The 18943-nt window shown below is 44.4% G+C and overlaps 2 protein-coding genes across 3 annotated transcripts in view; one reads left to right on the forward strand and one right to left on the reverse strand.

Annotated features, from left to right (window-relative positions):
• tmbim4 (transmembrane BAX inhibitor motif containing 4) overlaps window positions 1–14056 on the reverse strand; it is a 19418-nt gene extending 5362 nt beyond the window's left edge. Inside the window, exons 1-4 of one of the 2 annotated variants that reach the window (XM_064319355.1) lie at window positions 14013–14056; window positions 11873–12030; window positions 766–874; window positions 271–376 (exon numbers count right to left, since the gene is read on the reverse strand). In XM_064319355.1, coding sequence (XP_064175425.1) covers window positions 271–376; window positions 766–874; window positions 11873–12030; window positions 14013–14041 — 402 coding nt within the window. In that variant the 5' untranslated portion in view covers window positions 14042–14056. Of the gene's footprint in view, window positions 1–270; window positions 377–765; window positions 875–1503; window positions 1835–11872; window positions 12031–14012 lie in introns of those variants that run through there. The other variant, XM_064319356.1, reaches the window with a different exon arrangement.
• On the forward strand, window positions 2562–6911 carry b2m (beta-2-microglobulin). Its single transcript, XM_064319360.1, has 4 exons — window positions 2562–2722; window positions 4203–4475; window positions 5600–5633; window positions 6207–6911. Exons 1-3 carry the CDS (start codon window positions 2659–2661, stop codon window positions 5611–5613), a joined length of 351 nt encoding a protein of 116 aa, XP_064175430.1. The 5' UTR covers window positions 2562–2658; the 3' UTR covers window positions 5614–5633; window positions 6207–6911.
• Window positions 14057–18943: the final 4887 nt, after the last annotated feature.

The raw sequence follows: 18943 nt of genomic DNA on the forward strand, positions 1-18943 counted from the left end.
CACACACAGGACACAGGTCACACCACACACAGGGCATGCCACACACAGGGCACAGGTCACACCACACACAGGGCATGCCACACACAGGGCACAGGGCACGCCACACACAGGGCACACCACACACAGGGCACGCCACACACAGGACACAGGGCACACCACACACAGGGCACACCGCACACAGGGCACTCTGCACACAGGGCACACCACACACAGGGCACACCGCACACAGGGCACTCTGCACACAGGGCACACCGCACACAGGTCACTCACGAAGGCCAGAAGCAGGTACAGGTTGACTGGATGCTGATGGCGATACACGGCCAGTGCGAAGATCAGACCCAGCGAGCCGATCGCTGACACCAACACCAGGGCAGGGCTGTGGAAACGGCATCATCGCCCGTTATTAGAATCAAATCACACTTTAATCTGGGCTCAGAAGTTAGGTCTGTGGTTTTAAGGAAATGTTGATTATAGGAAATGTTGGGTTTTGGTTTTGTGTAGCAAACCTGTTATCTATTCCCATCTTGTGAACACACACTAACTGCAGAATGCATCTACAAAATATGCGCAACAAGCATTACAACACAATCCCCCGCTGGCTTCCCCCATTCACTCAGACGTCATCTTTGCAACGCATGCCATGACCGTGGCAGTGAAGCAGCATTCTCTTGAGCAGAGAACCAAACCATGCTCAACTGTGTCTATCACACAATCCACCGAAGTGCCATTTTGAATAATGTTCCTGAAGCCAAGTAACGGCTTTACCTTGCGTGCACGAAGTCCTTTATGGTGTCGCAGAACATGAACAGGGCAGACGTTGCAGTTGTCAGGATAATCTGCAGTGACAGTATGGTGTAGACCTTGCGCAGAAAATCTGGCCAGCACAAAACGGGAGACAGTCAGAGACATGTTTGTTGTTGATTTTGTGTGATGTGGGACGAGAGGTGAAATACTAGCCAAATTAAATAAACGTGAGTCCAGCTTACTAACAGGAAAAAACAAACAAACATGTAATTGTTTCTGTAACCGACCACGACACTTCTGGGGGGCCTGAAACTAATACAACAATGTATGATCATTTTCTTCTAACTAAAGATTCGTATTGCAAATAAAATCTAAATTAAACCCCACATGATCGGATGCACAAGAATCGTTAAACTAGCGGGTTTGATATTCATATTATAGCCAGCACACTGTTTTGTTTCTCGTTAATTTTTAACGTTGGGGAGCTCTTTACGGCTTCGTGATCAGTTAAAGGCAATGATTCCCAATAAACATAGCTAACTACAATTAAACACATACATTGCCAGTACCATATTTCACGAGGCTTGCTAGCCGGTCACATACTTAGCTGACGACAAGCCATTAAATCTAATAAATAACCTAAATTGGCTAGCATACTTGTTATCGCTAAGTAGGAAAACACGATAATCCGAAACTAACGTTAGCTCGCTAGCAAGACCATTATTGTTTCGACGTCATCAAGATAGCCTGTGGTCTTACCCATACGAATCTGCACACTTGCCGTCGCGACGTTTGTGCCATAGTTAAAATCATCTTCAATTGAAGATCGAGGATATTTCTCTGTTGCCATGACGGCCAGTGAAATTCAGACAATTTGATTTTGTGAGGTTGAAGTTAGCAAACACTTTCAGTTATGCTTAGCTCACTGAGACAACTGCGTTGATATCCCTTCCGCCTTGTTGACGACAGTGCACGTGATGACCGAGTGAAACTTGTCATAATAAAGCGCTATAGAAAATGACTTCCGTTGCTTAAAAGGGAAGGAAAATTCGAAATAAAAGCAAGAGCACAAACTTCAGCCCCAACACTTTCTGCTCCAGTTCCCCCACTAGATTTCCCTCTTGCCCTTAGGGGCAACCCCACTTATCTCGGGATTGTCCAAGTCAGCACACGTGCCTACTATAGAGTATATAGGTCCTATACAACTTGTATGCATCTTGTGTAACCAATAGTAGGCAAGCGCACTGATTCAGACAAAGCATGTAGCAGGAATCCTCTTTCCATTTGGCTAGCTATGACGGAGCTCCTATGAATTTCTGAACCGAGAGCTGTGGAGTGGGTCAGTGTGAAATTTGCAGGTCTGTCACCCTACCCAGCAACTGTTTGTTCAGTTCCTACTCAAGGGACACGACTAATCTATTTCATTTTTCAGCTTTAATCAGTCCGTCAGATTTTGTGTGTACATCACATTTTTTAAACAACTGTTCATGATATGCTTCAGGGTATGCCCTGAGCCAGACCCCCACAAAGCAAAGCCAATGGTGAGACTGGCAAGGAATTCTCCCTGGAACGGAAGAAAACTTCCGAAGGAACCAGTCTGATGGGTATGCCCATCCTCCTCGGGCCGGCTGAGGGTGTGGGTTCAGAGACGCAATACGTGCCAAGTCCTTCTGATCACTTCATTTCAGGCTGTATAAAGCATCAGGAGGTAGCGAAGAACAACCTGAAGGCATCACATCTGCCTGACAACGGTGCAGCGTGTTTTCTGATTGGTTGTGAAATTTCAACAGGCGTGGTATCGCTCGATAAAGCTTCATCGCCTGGCAGTTTCCGTTAAATTGCGCTGAAGCTGAGTGTGAGACAAACTGCCGTTGTTTTCTTTACCGGACGTCAGCTTACTGGTCAGAAAACAAAATGAATTCGATTCTCACTTCGTTTTGCCTGGCCGTCCTGCTGGTCGGCGTCAACTCAATTCACAGTAAGTGTCTTTATTAAATAAGCGTCTGGACGTTTTTTGTGATCTATAAAAGCATGTCTTATTTTAGTTTATTCATGTCTCTATATAAACAACAAAGTTAATCGAACGACATGTATATGTAAACATGCTGAATAGCTAGTTATCATTTGTTGCTTTTTTATTTGTCAGTTTTTACAGTATCCCCAATAGGCCTATATTACACTTAAGCTAATATGAAAGCGAAACTTAACATTTCCCGTATTTAAAAAAAAAACTTTTTTTCAAGATTTTTCTTTACATAGATCTATCTGTAATGTGATTTTTCATATTTGAAGTTATGATATGCTAGACAATGTTAAAGTAATAAAAAATGACATAAATGCCAGGATTGGTGAGCTATTTTGGAACTCGCGCGCGCGTGAAACATTGTTATCCTGTAATTTGAACTGAATATTTTTGTTTGTGATCATGCGAAGCATACATAAAATTAAGTTTTGTAAACATAACAAATATGGTTATCATGTTTATAAAAATTAGTTTTGTGTACTGTTGCTGAAACCGATGATTTCTCATTATTGGTGCGATTAAAGTGATTAAACCTTGCGTCCAAACTTGCGTCCAAGGAGGTTGGGTTTGGTCGAAACATGACAACGACACCAGCATTGTTTTTTAGTGTCAAGAATTCCCCTCCAGAATCATAGTTTCGTTTTCAAGCGTTGGCAAAGCCAAGTTTCTGAGGCAGGTCGTTTGTACTGCCAACTGCTGGTCGGTAAGTATACACGGAACTGTTGAAACGCCCTGCGAACAACGCAGTTGAACAAAGGGGTTTTTCGCCCGGATTCAGCTAAAAACCTAAAAATATGAAAAGCAGGAATTCTTTTTGGGGGGATGATAAGATTGTTTTATGTGTACAGAATTGCAGCAGAAACTATTATGGAAAAAGTATTGTGAATTTTAATAGCGCACTGTGTTAAGAATTTGTACATAAGTTGTTTAACATTTTATGTACACACACCCTCTCTTTGTTAGAAGTGCACGAACCATATTTGTCTGAACCTTGTCCAGGCGGTCCCATCAACAGAACTTATATAGCTTATTTTTAAAATTTCAGTTGGACCTAGTGCCATCACTAGGTCCTGCAGTTGGGTCAGAATTTTTTTTAATGTTTTTTTTTTTTTTTTTTTTGAAGCACAAAACTGTGACGGTGGATTAACCTAGTTGTTTTCTGTTTTTGAAGTGTGAATTGATGTATAGGTCACGGATGTACAATCTGATCCCAAAAGGGCCGGTGTGGGTACAGATTTCTGTTTCAGCCCTACATTAAAGCACCTGACTCTACTTATCGAAGTCTTGATTGAAGACCGTGATTAGTTAATCCGTACAATCGGATGTCGTAGTGGTAGACTAAATCAAAAACCTGCACCCACACCGGACACGCCTGATGCAGCTGAATAAACCCAGTGAAGCGGTGTTGACCCCGGGTTTGTCTGCCCTGTCCCAGGCGCTCCGAAGGTGCAGGTGTACAGCAAGCTGCCTGGGCAGTTCGACCAGCCCAACGTTCTGCTGTGCTACGTGAGCAACTTCCACCCCCCTGACATCAAGATCACCTTGCTGAAGGACAATGTGGAGATGCCGCGCACCACACAGACCGACCTGGCCTTCGAGCAGTCCTGGCAGTTCCACCTGACCAAGAGCGTCCCCTTCACTCCTAAGGCCGGGGAGACGTACGCCTGCAGAGTGGAGCACCAAGGCATTAAGAACACCTACAGCTGGGGTGCGTGTCCCCCCCCCCCGAAGTACCACATTACCGTGCACTGTTAGCCACCTAGCGCGCACGCTCACATTACCGCGCACTGTTAGCCACCTAGCGCGCACGCTCACATTACTGCGCACTGTTAGCCACGAGCGCACACGCTTATTCAAAGCCACTGCTTATGGACAAGTACCTTCAATACGGCTGGGCAACACCGAGCTATCGCGTGCTATAGATAGATAGATAAGTACTTTATTAATCCCGAGGGAAATTCAGGTGTCAAATAGCTTACGTTACAAAGCATAGTGCAACAATGCATCAGGAAGTAAAAAGTAAGTAATGGCCTGTAGCCGGAGACATTGCACAAAGCTGAAATGCATCCTTAAGTGGCATAGTAGGTAGAAGGGGGAATTGGGGGATGTAGTATTATCCCTGGGGTTGGAGCGCACCTGCTTTCGTAGAGTGACGCCCGACTCTATTTACCTTTACTCCTCCGCTATAACAGCGCTGGTGAAGCAGCTTGATGTTCTGTGGCGGTTGATTGGCATGGCGGTTGATTGACAGGGAAGTGCTCCTGAAGTGGTTTGCGAGCAGCTCTCACTGTAGGGAGGGGCTGTTTAATCTGAATGGCCCCTCCAGACCTGAGCACACCTTTTGTGACACGGTGAGAGTGTAGTTCTGCTTGTTGTGCGTATGGTAATAATACTCGGCACAATAACAGCAATAATCGGTAATCTTTATTTATAAATCTGTTCTCGTACATTGTTTTCTGAGCAGTTTTCAAATGAAAGTACAAAGCCAAAATATGAATGGTAAATGGACTGCATTTATATAGCGCTTTTATCCAAAGTGCTTTACAATTGATGCCTCTCATTCGCCAGAGCAGTTAGGGGTTAGGTGTCTTGCTCAAGGACACTTCGGCACGCCCAGGGCGGGGTTTGAACCGGCAACCCTCCGACTGCCAGACAATCGGTCTTACCTCCTGAGATATGTCGCCCCATGAACAAAGTAGCAGTTAAGAAAAGGGGAAAATGGAGATTAGGCAGTATAAACTAGAAAAACAAAAGGTGTATAAATAATGTTCTCCACATTTCCTGACTGTTCATGCTCAGCTAACTCATTTTTTGTATGTCTGTTCTTTCCAGAGCCTGACATGTAATCCCGAGGAGAACCGAAGTGGTGAGCGCAAGCCCTCCCTGTTAATTACTCTTGAATATTCATTGCATTTCTGCAGGTCTGTGCTGTACTAGTATAATAGTAGAATTAAACTTGATAGGTAAGTGGTGTTTATCCAGTCACGTTCTCCTGTAGGTCGCTGTGAAACAGTTCATTCATTCATTCATTCATTCATTCATTTATTCATTCATTCGTTCATCCAAGGAACACAATACTGATGACTTAACTTCCAAGTGAAAATTCCTTTCTATTTACCTCCACATTTGTGGTGACACTGTAGAGTGACTTTAGTAAAGATTTGCAGCAAAATAGCATAATTCTCCAGCGAAGGCATTACTTCCTAACATATGTATGTTAATTTGAATTTTAAAAAATGTTGGTCACCTTTTTAAAGAATATGTTTATGTTGTTTAGTCCCATTTTATTTACTCTGATTATGTACATAAGAATAATTAAGTGATGCACCTTAAGATTTGTGGGTCTGTTTACTATTGGTTTGGAAAATTATTTAAAGTTATTAAATTATTGTAGATCTTCTGAAGAAATTAATGTACATTTTCTTGCCTCCTACCACAGGATCCAGAACAGCCTGGAACCACAAATTTTACCATGTCTGCTACTCTTGGAAATCATGAAATTACTATTCAAACACAAACCTGTCTCTAAAATAGAAGTGGATTTTCTATAATCAGATTAATGCAATCCAATCCTGTCATTTTACTTCAAACTCTTTTATTTTCTGTATAAATGTTGACTCATTGCAGAAAGCTCTGCTTTCACTCGCTCTTTCAGACAGAAAATGGTGGAAGAGTGCTGAAATGGTATGCCAGCCCTGTGAATACTGATAAACGCTCTCGTTGATTTTCTTGACTGCATTTGAGCAATCATCCAAGTACTTAACAAAAGGAATCTTATCAAATTTGTATTTCAAAGACAAATGTCTCAACAATGCCTCAAAAAATATATATGTGATATGTCAAAAGTGTCGTTAAACAACAACAACAAAAACCTTATGCACTATATTTGTTCTGTTCTAGCACTATTTTGGTGTAATTTATTTTGTGATTGTCTGGCTAGAAACATGGAAAAACCTGTTGGCTCAAATGCAAACTTACTTTCAGGTTTTAGGACTACGAACTAAAACTTCCGCCTGCTTCGTGCTTTAAGGGAATGCAATATCAATGGCTCATTTGTTTCTGTTGAAAATACATCAATAGAAAGTCAATAGTTCTGTAATAGTACTATGAAATAAATACAATAAATAAAATTTCTTAAACACTGTGTGTTCCAATTAGATTTTTATTTTTGCCATTCATTTTTAATTTTAAGAATTTCATCATTGTATCAGTCCAACTAGGGATAGTAAATATCCTAGCTACATTTATTTTGTTTTTAGAAATAGTTTCATAAGCACAAAACACTGTCAGGATGACACATTGTTTTAGTGTTTGTGTTTGAATATGTGCGGATGGGGATATGGTTATGAAAGTGTTGGCTGCAGCATTGTCCTGCTGAACAGGTTGTGGTCAGGTGTGAAAGAGTCCTTAACACTGGGAGCAGTGCTGTGCCCCTCCACACAGTCCAACATGCTGCTTCCTTCAGAAGTTTCCAGAGCTCCTGCCACTCCCTGCGTTTCCATCAACGCTTAATGGAAAGGGAGAGTCATACAGGGCACCCAACACACGGGGTCATGCAAACTACGCACCTGGAGCGCGTCCTACTTTAGGGGAGGCAGGTCTTTACTCAGGACACACACACACACACACACACACACACACACACCGTCCTGTTTGCAATGCAAAGGTTGGTGAATATGGCCTTGGACTGAGGGACGAGTCCTGTAGGGCCGGGTCTCATTCTGTATGTGACTGTAAAGAACGGCGCTTACTAGAACAAGAGTTTCTGGACAGGAGGGCCCAGCCATTGGGCCCTTGGTTCTACACCAGGGACAATTTTATAGCATTTGGGAGGTCTTTTTCTCACCTATTCACGTAGATTTTTAAGATGGTTAATTAATCGCCACGGCTTTCACGGGCCAAACTAATGCTGAAGGCCATGCCAGGTTTGGTGTCACCCACAAACCATAGTTTGGGTGTCCTGCAGCATCTCCATGGCAACGGAACACAGAAGTTAGCCAATGTGCGGGGCAGGTAACCCATGAAAGTGCAGGTGTAAACTTGTAGAACAGGTGCAGCCTGTTTGGGATCATTGTCCAGAGATGACATAAAAACTCCTTCCCTGAATCTTTATGTAAAATTCCTGACGGTATCAACGGAGTAAGTTTTAAAAACAATAATAACAGCCCATGCGGTCATAGAGACCTACAGCTAGATGCCCTGTGCTGGAAATAGATAAAGGACTCATGACCTCTGCTGTCTTTACCATGCACCAATACAGAATCATCTCCGCAATGCTGAAACACATTCACACTTCTTACTGAAAACTTTCAGCTGTTAATTGTCCACAGACCTTTCGTTTCCTATTCCTTTCAAACAATAATAAAAAAAAAGGGCATATATTTATTGTGATCAGATGGGTATATATTTATTGTGATCAGATGAGCATACATTTGTTTAAAAAAATATTGACCACATTTTTATGAAACAGATTATTGTCACGATGGACATAAAATGATTGGACTAATTTTCCACTACTATATGTGTCCCCCTAACCATTAGGTTACACATATTAACAGCCGTATTTAGAAGTTTAAACTACAGAGAACTCCTGCACAACTCAAAGGGATATTAAAATGGCGGCATTCACATTCCCTGTCATTTTTGCACCTTTGCTGAAAAATAGGCTCAGTTCCTGGCTTTGAAGAGGCAGCAGGAGTGGCAGAATGACTCGGAAAAATAGTTCTTTGACTTTCGGTTTTAATAGGTCATCGGACCCACACATTTCCTGCTATTCGCTTAAAGCCTGCTCTTAACAAATACGTCATGCAAAACTCGAGCTCGTGCGGTTTACCGCACTGAACATTTTGCTTTTGGGTGTGAATACAAAGGAATCTACTTGTACTAGAATTTAATGTGCGTTTCCCCCTGATTAACTAAAATGGCGTCGAACGAACTTTAGAACGGCTATTCCATTCTGTCGTCTGCGCCGATTATGACGTTAACCCCTCACTAGTAAAGAAGTGATGAGTTGTTCCCTAATCTCATTTATGATTTTATGTTCTCACTAACAAAACCGTGTTAAATGTTACATGGTAACAACGACCCTGGAGTTTCCCTTTTTTAAATCTTAACTTTCATTTTCCGCTGAAAAGGAACATGTTTGAAAATTGTGTGATACTGCCATCTGCTGGAGAACATGGAAAACATGCTGCTCTGTAAAAATATAAATATTGAACACTAATATTTTATTTAATTAAAAAAATGAATAAAAGGGATTTAATCAGCTGTTAAAAGATTTTATAAAGCAGGTAATTTAAAACTGAAGGTAAGTTTATACAGTACTGCAGAAATTAAGGAAAAACTGCTGAAGGAAGTTTATTCTGTGCCCTTTCTTCTGTTGTTGTTTCTCTGCACCATCTTGATCTGTAAAAATGTATTCAAAGCAGTGTTCTTCTTGACTACGAGTGGTCATGTTATGTGATGACTATCAGTAATTTGAAATAAAGCACACAAGCAATAAAATAAATACTGTATTTTCTTTGCATGAATATTAACATTTTATTCTTAAAAATACTGGACAAAGAAATAGAGGTTCAAACTGATCATAAAATTTCCAACAGTAAAATACATTACACTGCTCATTTATACAGGCATGAACTAATACATAATGTATTGGAAAGTGCAATGATTATTACTTGTTTGACACAAATGCTAATCATTTCTTATTTTTTGTTTTATTTTATTATTACATTTACTAAATATTACACTGATTGTGGCAAAAAGAGAAATGATTGGGAAATATTGCATTAATCATCAAACTATGCATTGCTTCCATAATTTGTGCGAGTGCAGTACACACAGGTATTGCCGCAGATTGTTTAAAGTTCCGTTAGTTGTTTTTGTGCAGTGCGTTTGTGTGTTTTACAACAGGGTAGAGTCCCGTTGAATCAATTCTACTGTACACAATGAAGCCGTTCAGCAGGCCCGTATCAGGAAGCAGGATTGAGTTACAGTGTACCTGGATAACGGCGCCGAATAAAACCCGGAACCCTCCCAAATCTGGAACACGGACTGAGGTATAATTTTATTTATTTTTAGTTTTTTTAAGAGCTGTTCCGGGTTTTACTCGGCTCAGTTATCCAGGAAACTCGAGTCCTGCCTTCTGATACAAGTCCTTAGAACTGTTTGTTTTCAATAGACCTAACTGTGCACTGTTTTTTTAATCCATTAAATTGCATCTCAGGGGGCAGAATGCTAGCCTTGGGTTCTCAATTGATGGTCAGATTTAACAGGATCTGAATCCAAACAATCAATTCGCTATGCTCTGGCTTTAGACTACACTAACTGCACATTTAAATAATTGTATTATTTACTTTTGTTTTTTCCTACTTGATCGCTGCAAAGAGGACAAAGTGGGCATTTAGTGTTCACATTCACTTTCACTTACAGCTGCCTGTAGCTGGACATCCTGAATATGCTGAACACGACCGTGAATCCAGACAGTGAATCCAGTACTATCTGTCACAATATTGATATGGTATGTAGGCTATTTCTTTAAAATGACTCAAACAACCCCGGTCGACAATTGACAGCCATTATGTTAAAAATGTTTTTACAAAAAAAAAAAGTTTCATTGTCGAAGGTTCGTTTCCAAGCCAAGTAATTACATTTTGATACATTTTGTCGGATTCATGCGAGTCTGGGTAGCCTTTTGAGTTTCAGAAAAAGCATTTTTACCCGAGTCATCGGAAATCCGACCTAACGCAAGACTGAAAATCACGTTTGGGGCAGCTGAGAAGCGAAAGTTTTTGTAAGCTGTTCTATATAAGCCTATCTAAGTATGACAGCATAACCGCATTTGGTGAGTTAAAGGGGTTCTCGTTTAAAGTGGGTGGGACTTGGGTATTTCCTGATTAATGCAATAGACAATCTGACGAGCGAGTTAAACATTTCCACCGTCACAACTTCAATGTAACGATCTCAATGGCATCACATACCGATTCCTCTGTGTTTTTATATGATGTCCCACCATCGCTCATGGAGATGGTTTGTAAAATAATCGATGGTGGTGACGGCAGCCTAGGGTGGAGAGATTTGGGTAAGATATAGTTTGATTTCAAGTTTTTTTCTTACTTAGTAATCTAATGGTCCATCAAATTGCGGTCCGTTATACTGATTTGAATAATGTAGGTTGTTTTTATTGAAGTTGTTGCTAACCTCATTTCTGCAATAAACATAAATATGGTAATGCGGAGTTAAAGGTAAAAACGCATTTCATTTTTTAGCCATTGTGTTGTTAAAAAAAAAAAAAAAGGAGGCAGCAAATGTTTCGCTTGGTGTTCGCGGAGAGTGCTCTGATGCCATTTCACGTCTTGCCAGCCGCGCGTATTTTGCCCAACTGGTCAGAACTGCGTCAGACTGAGAGGTTAGAGGCCGCGGGCAAGAGCCCGACCGGCGAGCTGCTCTGGTCCTGGGCCCAGAAGAACAAAACCGTGGAAGACCTACTCCGGGTCCTGAATGACATGGGCCACGAGAGGGCGCTCGACGTATTGAGGACAGGAGGTGGGTGGACTCCCCCTGCTTTCGAACGTTCATCATAACAACTTTATTCGCAGTGCCTTTAATGCAAGAAAAAAGTTGACCGACGTGCTAAACAGGAATACAATTATGTAAAATGGCATTCTTGTTCAAAATAGTATTGGAAAATGGATGAAAACAGATAAACGATTTGTTTTCATCTATTTATTGTATATATACTTAAATAAACCAACGTGTGAAGGACTTCCTCCTTTTGTGTTTTGGCCTGTACGTTCTCTTGTTCGGCGATTACTTTTTCACTTCTGTTTCCCGACCTTAAACGCTTCCTGAATAAAGTCTGGCAGCCCAACCGTGACAGAGTGCCAGAACTTTACACTATAAATGTTGCCATGGTTGCCGTGTAAGGCACGTGTTGTAAGATGAGCATGGTTTGTGTTTTCAGGTTTTAAGCCCGTGCCAACAGAATGGCCGTCGCATTGTGCACACGTTTTCCAGGTATGACGCAAAGATTTACGCAGCCTTTTCCAATCATGCGTACGCAGGAGCGCGTGAGTTCGTTACGAATGACCTGTGCGGTTTTCCTACCTTTGTGCTGCTGTCTGTCCCCAGAAGCGCTCTGACGGCGAGTCAGCGCACGAGCAGCTGCGCTATTCTCCCTGCGCCGCCAGCCAAGGTACCGCTTCAATCCGGTCTGCTGTTGCAGTTCAGCCAATGCAGGGGAGTAGGCAGGACTTCTGGACCCCCTGAAAGATTTAATTTAAAGATTTAACACTCGCCAATGCACATTGACGTAATGCAAATAATGTCGATACCCGCTCGACCGGGTTTTGGCCCAGTAGAATTATTTCCACCATTCTCCCCACTTATACCAGCCCTGTATACCAAACATGCCTGTAATGTTCCCTGAAGATCACGGTCACAAAAACATAATGCGCATAAGATGGTGTATGTTGCAGAAAACAGAGAAAAGGTAATGCAGCACAAATAAAGCGTAAATAAGGAAAGCAGAGCTTGTGTAAAAGTCTATGGCCAGGCACCTGTTTTCTGTTACACTCCGCTCATTCCCCAGGGTGTCCCCTGAAAGACACCATCACGTATCGGGACGTCAAAGAGGGAACTCACAACTTCCACCAGAACTCGAGGATTTGGGAGAGCGCCTTTTCCGAGGTGTACAAAGGCACTAAAGGAGACCAGACGTTTTCAGTTAAACTGTTTAAGCAGGTATTCACTTTTTCAGAAGGTGCTTGTTTACAGCTATTTCCACTTTAATAATATGGCTAATGTTTGCTTTGGAGTTTGATTTTGAAAGTTATCTGCCTCTTTGGCCTCCTACACAGGAGAAGAATGCCTCTTGGAAGAAACTTTGGAACGCATTCAGGACAGAAATGGAAGTTCTGCACCAGTAAGTTGGTCCTGTGACTCTGGCCAGATGAGAGATTATCACCGGAGAAACCCTGAAGTTGCCCGTAACATGCTGGTGGTGTTAAACACGCCTGATTCTCATCTAACCAGGCGCAGCTGAGCCAAGTCACTTTGAAAATACTGTGTGCAGTGCGCTGTGGCTGGTTGGGTTTGTGAATACAGGGACCACAGGCCCGTGGGCTTCAGTCAGGCCTGGAGAACATGCAGACGCTTCCTCCGTGCTGAGACTGCCATTCAAATGACCATCACATTATACCCTGTGTGTTTTTTTATTTAGTGTGGATTTACTGCAATATGGTCTCGTCTCCTTCTGCCTACTCAGCAAACAGCATCCGAACATCCTGGAGTTGTGGGGCTGCTTTTTGGAAGGGGACAGGTACTGCCTGGTGACCCCTTTCCTTCCCAGAGGCTCGCTCTTCCATCAGCTGCACGAGCAGGTGAGCCTCCACATGCAGTCCTGGTTCCCTGAACCCTCTGAAGAGCAGGTTTGTTTGGAATGCTTTTTCAAAAGTTCTAAATCAGTGTTCTGGAACTCCACTGCTTTCAGTCACCAGCTGTGACTGTTACATCAGCGTTAGAATGTTCAGTCACACATTTGTGACCCCACACCCTAAAGAGTTAAAGCTGAGGCTGCAGATGAAACAGCCAGATCTCAGCCGTGCTGTACAGAGAGCAAATCAAGCAAAGCAAAGGATCCACAATCAGCAGGAAAATTACAGCCACAGCCTACAGGCAAGGAGACGCTATGACTGTATGCAGCAAGTGCATGTGGAAAAAATAATATAAATGCTGAAGTGCTAGGAGACAGTGTTGATTTGGATGTTCTAAACACCCCCAGGTACATACCCTCTTTACAGGGAAGACTGATCTGTTCTCACTGGTATGTCCCATTTTTACAAGACTCTTCCTGGATTTCCAAAATGCTTTTAAAGGGGAAGTTCCACACACTTCCAGGTGGCAGACGAGTGGTAGTGGGGGAAAGGGAGTGAGGAGTGAAGGGTAATGGGACGCACCCCTCAGTTTCATTTCTGGGTGAACTGCCCCAATAAGCGTTTGGGATGGCCAAACAGACCGTTTCCCTGAGTCTGTTTCCCAAGCATCAGAGCCTGTGTTCATATAGCCAATCAGAGTGCTGATCTGGAGCCAGCGTTCCCTGTCCGCTCTAAAGGGAAGGGCTTGGGATGTAGCCAGGTCAACACTGATCCAGGGTCAGCACTGTGCTGTTTCCCAGCAGGGGGGCGTGTCCTTGTCCTGGCAGGACCGGCTGAACATCATCAAAGGCACGGCGAGGGGTGTGGCTTACCTGCACACAGCCCCGCCCTGCAGCGTCATCTGTGCGAACCTGACCAGGTAACCCCGAGACACCCCAGGCTCCGCCCACCATCCTGTGCTGCTCATTCAGTGAGTCTGTGTGTGTCAAACAGTGAATGTGAACAGTCAACACAAACACAACGGGAATTAAGCATTAAGGCCTGTAACGTGTCACAATTATAAAGGTAATGTCTGATCTGTGGTGTGGTGTGGTGTCGTGTCATGTGATGTCATTGTGGTGTGTTGTGTCACCTGCCACCTCTGGACGCTTGGCACCTCCCCCTCTTCGTGTCTGTACTTCCCGCTCGCGTCTGCTGTCTGTCCTGGCCCCTCGCTGGTGGAATAACCTCCCCGTTGCGGTCAGAACAGCAGAGAATCTGACTACCTTCAAACGCAGACTAAAGACTCATCTCTTCAGGCTGCACCTCTCCCCACCCCTCCCTAGCCTATAGTTTAGCTCAATGTACCTAGTTAGGCTAATGCGATCACGTTAGTTTTTATTTGGCAGGATTGTTTTTGTCTGATTCTGATTAGGCAAATGTGATTTCAGTGCTAGTTTGTACTTGGCAGGATTGTTTGTTTGCTGAACAGGTTACCCTACAGGATGGGAGTCCTGATCTATGTGGTCACTTCTTCACTACGATCTTTACTTCACTCTAGTGTGTTTCTTTTGCACCTCTGCACCTTGAACTGTTGCACTTGTTGTACGTTGCTCTGGATAAGAGCGTCTGCTAAATGCCTGTAATGTAATGTAATGTAATGTGTGATGTCATGGTGTTTTTCCTCAGTCAGAACATACTGCTGGACGAGCAGCTGCAGCCCAAACTGTCCGATTTTGGGCAGGCCCGTCTGAGACACCTCCCTGTCACTCAGAGCTGCACCATCACCCTGGATACCAGGCCCCGGGGAACCCTGGGATACCTGCCGGAGGAATACATCCGCGACGGCAAGCTCTCCACCGCGCTGGATGTGTACAGCCTAGGGGTGGTGAGTGACAGCTGATCCGGGGTTAACCAGGGCTCTCCCCATATACTGCAAACCCACAGGAACTGATTCAGGATCAGCTACCCGGCTATACCGGCTCCCATATATCAACCAAGGAACTGATCAAGATCAGCTCCGGCTATACAGTCCCATACTGCAAACCCACAGGAACTGATTCAGGATCAGCTACCCTGGCTATATCCAGGGCTCTCCCCATATACTGCAAACCCACAGGAACTGATTCAAGATCAGCTACCCTGGCTATAACCAGGGCTCTCCCCATATACTGCAAACCCACAGGAACTGATTCAGGATCAGCTACCCTGGCTATATCCAGGGCTCTCCCCATATACTGCAAACCCACAGGAACTGATTCAGGATCAGCTACCCTGGCTATATCCAGGGCTCTCCCCATATACTGCAAACCCACAGGAACTGATTCAGGATCAGCTCTCTCAGCTGTAATCAGGGCTCTCACTGTTTTGTCTAAATTAGCGGTTTCCCTCAATATTCTCAGAACCTAGCCCTCCGAAAATCATCGAAGGCCTCTACCTCCAAAAAGTGTCTACGTATGTCAAACGGAGGCCTGACTGACTGTGGCCATTAAAGGTCAAATGGCACTTACCACAGTGAGGGGGGGGGCTGGTCATTTCCCTCCCTGTGTGATAAAGGGCACAAAATGGCTGCCGTGCGCTGCACAGTGGTGGTGGTGTGCGCTGAGTTTCCCTCTGAGATCATGCAGGGGAACCACGCTATAAAGCGCACCCCAGGACTGACGTGGATGTGCTTTTGCGTGCAGGTGATGATGGAGACTCTGACTGGACTGAAGCCGGAGCTTGAGAACCCCAAACACGTCCAGCTGGTAATGTCGTCACCGCCGTGTTTCCCAAACGCTTCCCTAAACGCTCTTTTGGGGACTTTTAATGAAGCCATTTGCATTTTAATGACACTTATTTAGACCTGCCTTACCCCCCCAGAGAGAGATGTTGTGCAGAGAAGTTGAGGGGAGCGGGGGCACAGACGTCTGTCTGTCTCACCTGGACGTGGGGGCGGGATCCTGGCCTCACGCCATCGCGCTCCGCCTCTTCGGCCTCGCCCTGGACTGCGCCGCCAGCCGCGCCAAAACCCGGCCCGGCATGCACAGGGTGAGTGCAGCCTGGCACAGGGGGGTTGTGGGTAATGTAGGCCTGTTAAGAGTGACAGACACACAGACACAGAGCTGGGTTCACTACTGAGTGAGTAGATTTTGAGTGACGCTGTGGCTCCGCCCCCCGGGCTCCAGGTCCTGGAGGTGCTCAGCCAGCTGCTGCCGCTGCCGGTCCCTCCCCCAGACGATCTCCCTCAACCCCTGGAGGACTGGCCTGCCGTCCTGGGCCCTCAGCAGGGGCCCGGGGCCCCCCACAGCCTGCCCGAGGAGCACAACGAACCCCAGAGCCCTGCCCCCTGCCCCGCTCCGCAGCCAGGGCCCTGTGAGTGCAGCCAATCAGAGGTCACCTTCCTGAGTGATGTCAGCAGAGAGGCGGGGCAGAACTGGCCCTGTGACCTGTACAGCAGCTGGCCGGTGCAGTGCAGCTGCACAGCCGAGGACGGACAGGAGTGTGAGGACTGCATCTCCAACGGCTTCTCAGCTGCGCAGGCGCCGGCACCCACAGGTAGAGTACGCACCACACCTGCGCAGTCACACACACCTGCTCAGTCACGCATTCTCACAGCTACACTCACACCTGCGCAGTCACACGGCCACAAAGGTATGCTTCACACCTGCTACAGACCAGGGTTCAGGGGTAGATACCCCTCTTATAGTTACGCTGCTACAGACCAGGGTTCAGGGGTAGATACCCCTCTTACAGTTACGCTGCTACAGACCAGGGTTCAGGGGTAGATACCCCTCTTACAGTTACGCTGCTACAGACCAGGGTTCAGGGGTAGATACCCCTCTTACAGTTACGCTGCTACAGACCAGGGTTCAGGGGTAGATACCCCTCTTATAGTTACGCTGCTACAGACCAGGGTTCAGGGGTAGATACCCCTCTTATAGTTACGCTGCTACAGACCAGGGTTCAGGGGTAGATACCCCTCTTACAGTTACGCTGCTACAGACCAGGGTTCAGGGGTAGCTGCTGCTGTCTCACAGTTCTCTGTCTGTCTTCCCCTCCTCAGATCAGTCAGCACACCGGTCCCTCAAACAGCGTGATCATGTGCGGAATTCGGCCAAGGAGAGGTTCCTGGACAAAATTCAGTTGTACAACAAAGGCTTGATCGACACGGAGGAGCTCCTGTCCATGAAGACAGACTGACATTGAATGAGAGTGCTTCAAGGCATGGTGTAAAACAAGTGTGTAAGAAATCTTTTGATAAAAAAGTAATACATTGGACATGTTTCCCCCTTTATTCCCAAATCTTGCCCCAGCACAGGACTAGCATGTGAGCGGTTTTCACTTCATAGCCTTCTACTCACACTCACACACACTCTCATACAATCACTTCTGTGAACTCTAAACCAAGATATGAAGTCATTTTATTAAAAAGGCAGTTACAGAATTTCACCACTAGAGGGCCGTTGAGTAGTGGTCAGTAGTTGTTCTCATTTCTCCATTTTGCCTTAGAATTGAGCCATATTTGAGCAGATAATGCAGTTATAGAATGTCACCACGAGAGGGCAGCATTTCAAAACTGCTCGTTAGGTTGCATGTTCATTGAGCAGATAATGCAGTTATAGAATTTCACCACGAGAGGGCAGCATTTAATAAGAAGCGCTCGTTAAGTTGCATGTTAATTGAGCAGGTAATGCAGTTATAGAATTTCACCACGAGAGGGCAGCATTTAATAAGGGCTCGTTAAGTTGCATGTTAATTGAGCAGGTAATGCAGTTATAGAATTTCACCACGAGAGGGCAGCATTTAATAAGAAGCGCTCGTTCAGTGAAGTTGGATGTTAATTGAGCAGGTAATGCAGTTATAGAATTTCACCACGAGAGGGCAGCATTTAATAAGGGCTCGTTAAGTTGCATGTTAATTGAGCAGGTAATGCAGTTATAGAATTTCACCACGAGAGGGCAGCATTTAATAAGAAGCGCTCGTTAAGTTGCATGTTAATTGAGCAGGTAATGCAGTTATAGAATTTCACCACGAGAGGGCAGCATTTAATAAGGGCTCGTTAAGTTGCATGTTAATTGAGCAGGTAATGCAGTTATAGAATTTCACCGCGAGAGGGCAGCATTTAATAAGTACTCGTTCAGTGAAGTTGAATGTTCATTGAGCAGATAATGCAGTTACAGAATCTCACCACGAGAGGGCAGCATTTAAAAAGAAGCGGTCCTTCAGTTAAGTTGAATGTTCATAGAGCTCAACAGTGAGGTTCCGGAAGTGAAAATCCCATTCATATTCTGAATTGAGGATTTGATTATTAACCATAATGTCGTAACCATCCAAGGTAGGCTTACCACGAGCTATCATATTGTGAAACGATGGTATATGCTCCTGTAGAAGCCACAAGTCCGTATGACATCAACCTTGTTTTAAGAAAAACATGTTTTATTCGCGATGTCATGGAGAACTACTACACTACCCACAATCCTAAAGTGTAACAGCGACGTCTCTGATTGGTGGAGGTCGCTGTTCCCACGGAGATGTTCGCATGGCAGCCATTGAACCATGAACTTTCTATGAAAAGCGCGAAATAGTCTCCATCGGTTAGAAACTGACAGAACGTAGCAAAACGTTTATTTAAACGGAATATATTGCAAAATTATAATAAACAATACCATCACTATATTAATGGCACTATAATAATTCAAGAAGAAGCGCGCTAAACTATCGTTAGGTTGGAAGTCGTTGGAAAGGTATAATTCGCAATGGGTTGTGGGATGAGTAGTTCCTTCACTCTTAAAATAATTATGTACACAGTCTTGTACCTTCACCTTTTTTTTCCGTTTTCCAA

Source organism: Anguilla rostrata, chromosome 19 (assembly GCF_018555375.3).
Source record: "Anguilla rostrata isolate EN2019 chromosome 19, ASM1855537v3, whole genome shotgun sequence".
In the NCBI taxonomy this organism is placed as follows: domain Eukaryota; kingdom Metazoa; phylum Chordata; class Actinopteri; order Anguilliformes; family Anguillidae; genus Anguilla; species Anguilla rostrata.

Excerpts from the sequence above, each read along its gene's own strand:
- b2m (XM_064319360.1), top strand. The coding sequence starts at position 2,659 with ATGAATTCGATTCTCACTTCGTTTTGCCTGGCCGTCCTGCTGGTCGGC. Across the intron at positions 2,723-4,202 it reads CGGCGTCAACTCAATTCACA|GCGCTCCGAAGGTGCAGGTG; the intron begins GTAAGTGTCTTT and ends GCCCTGTCCCAG.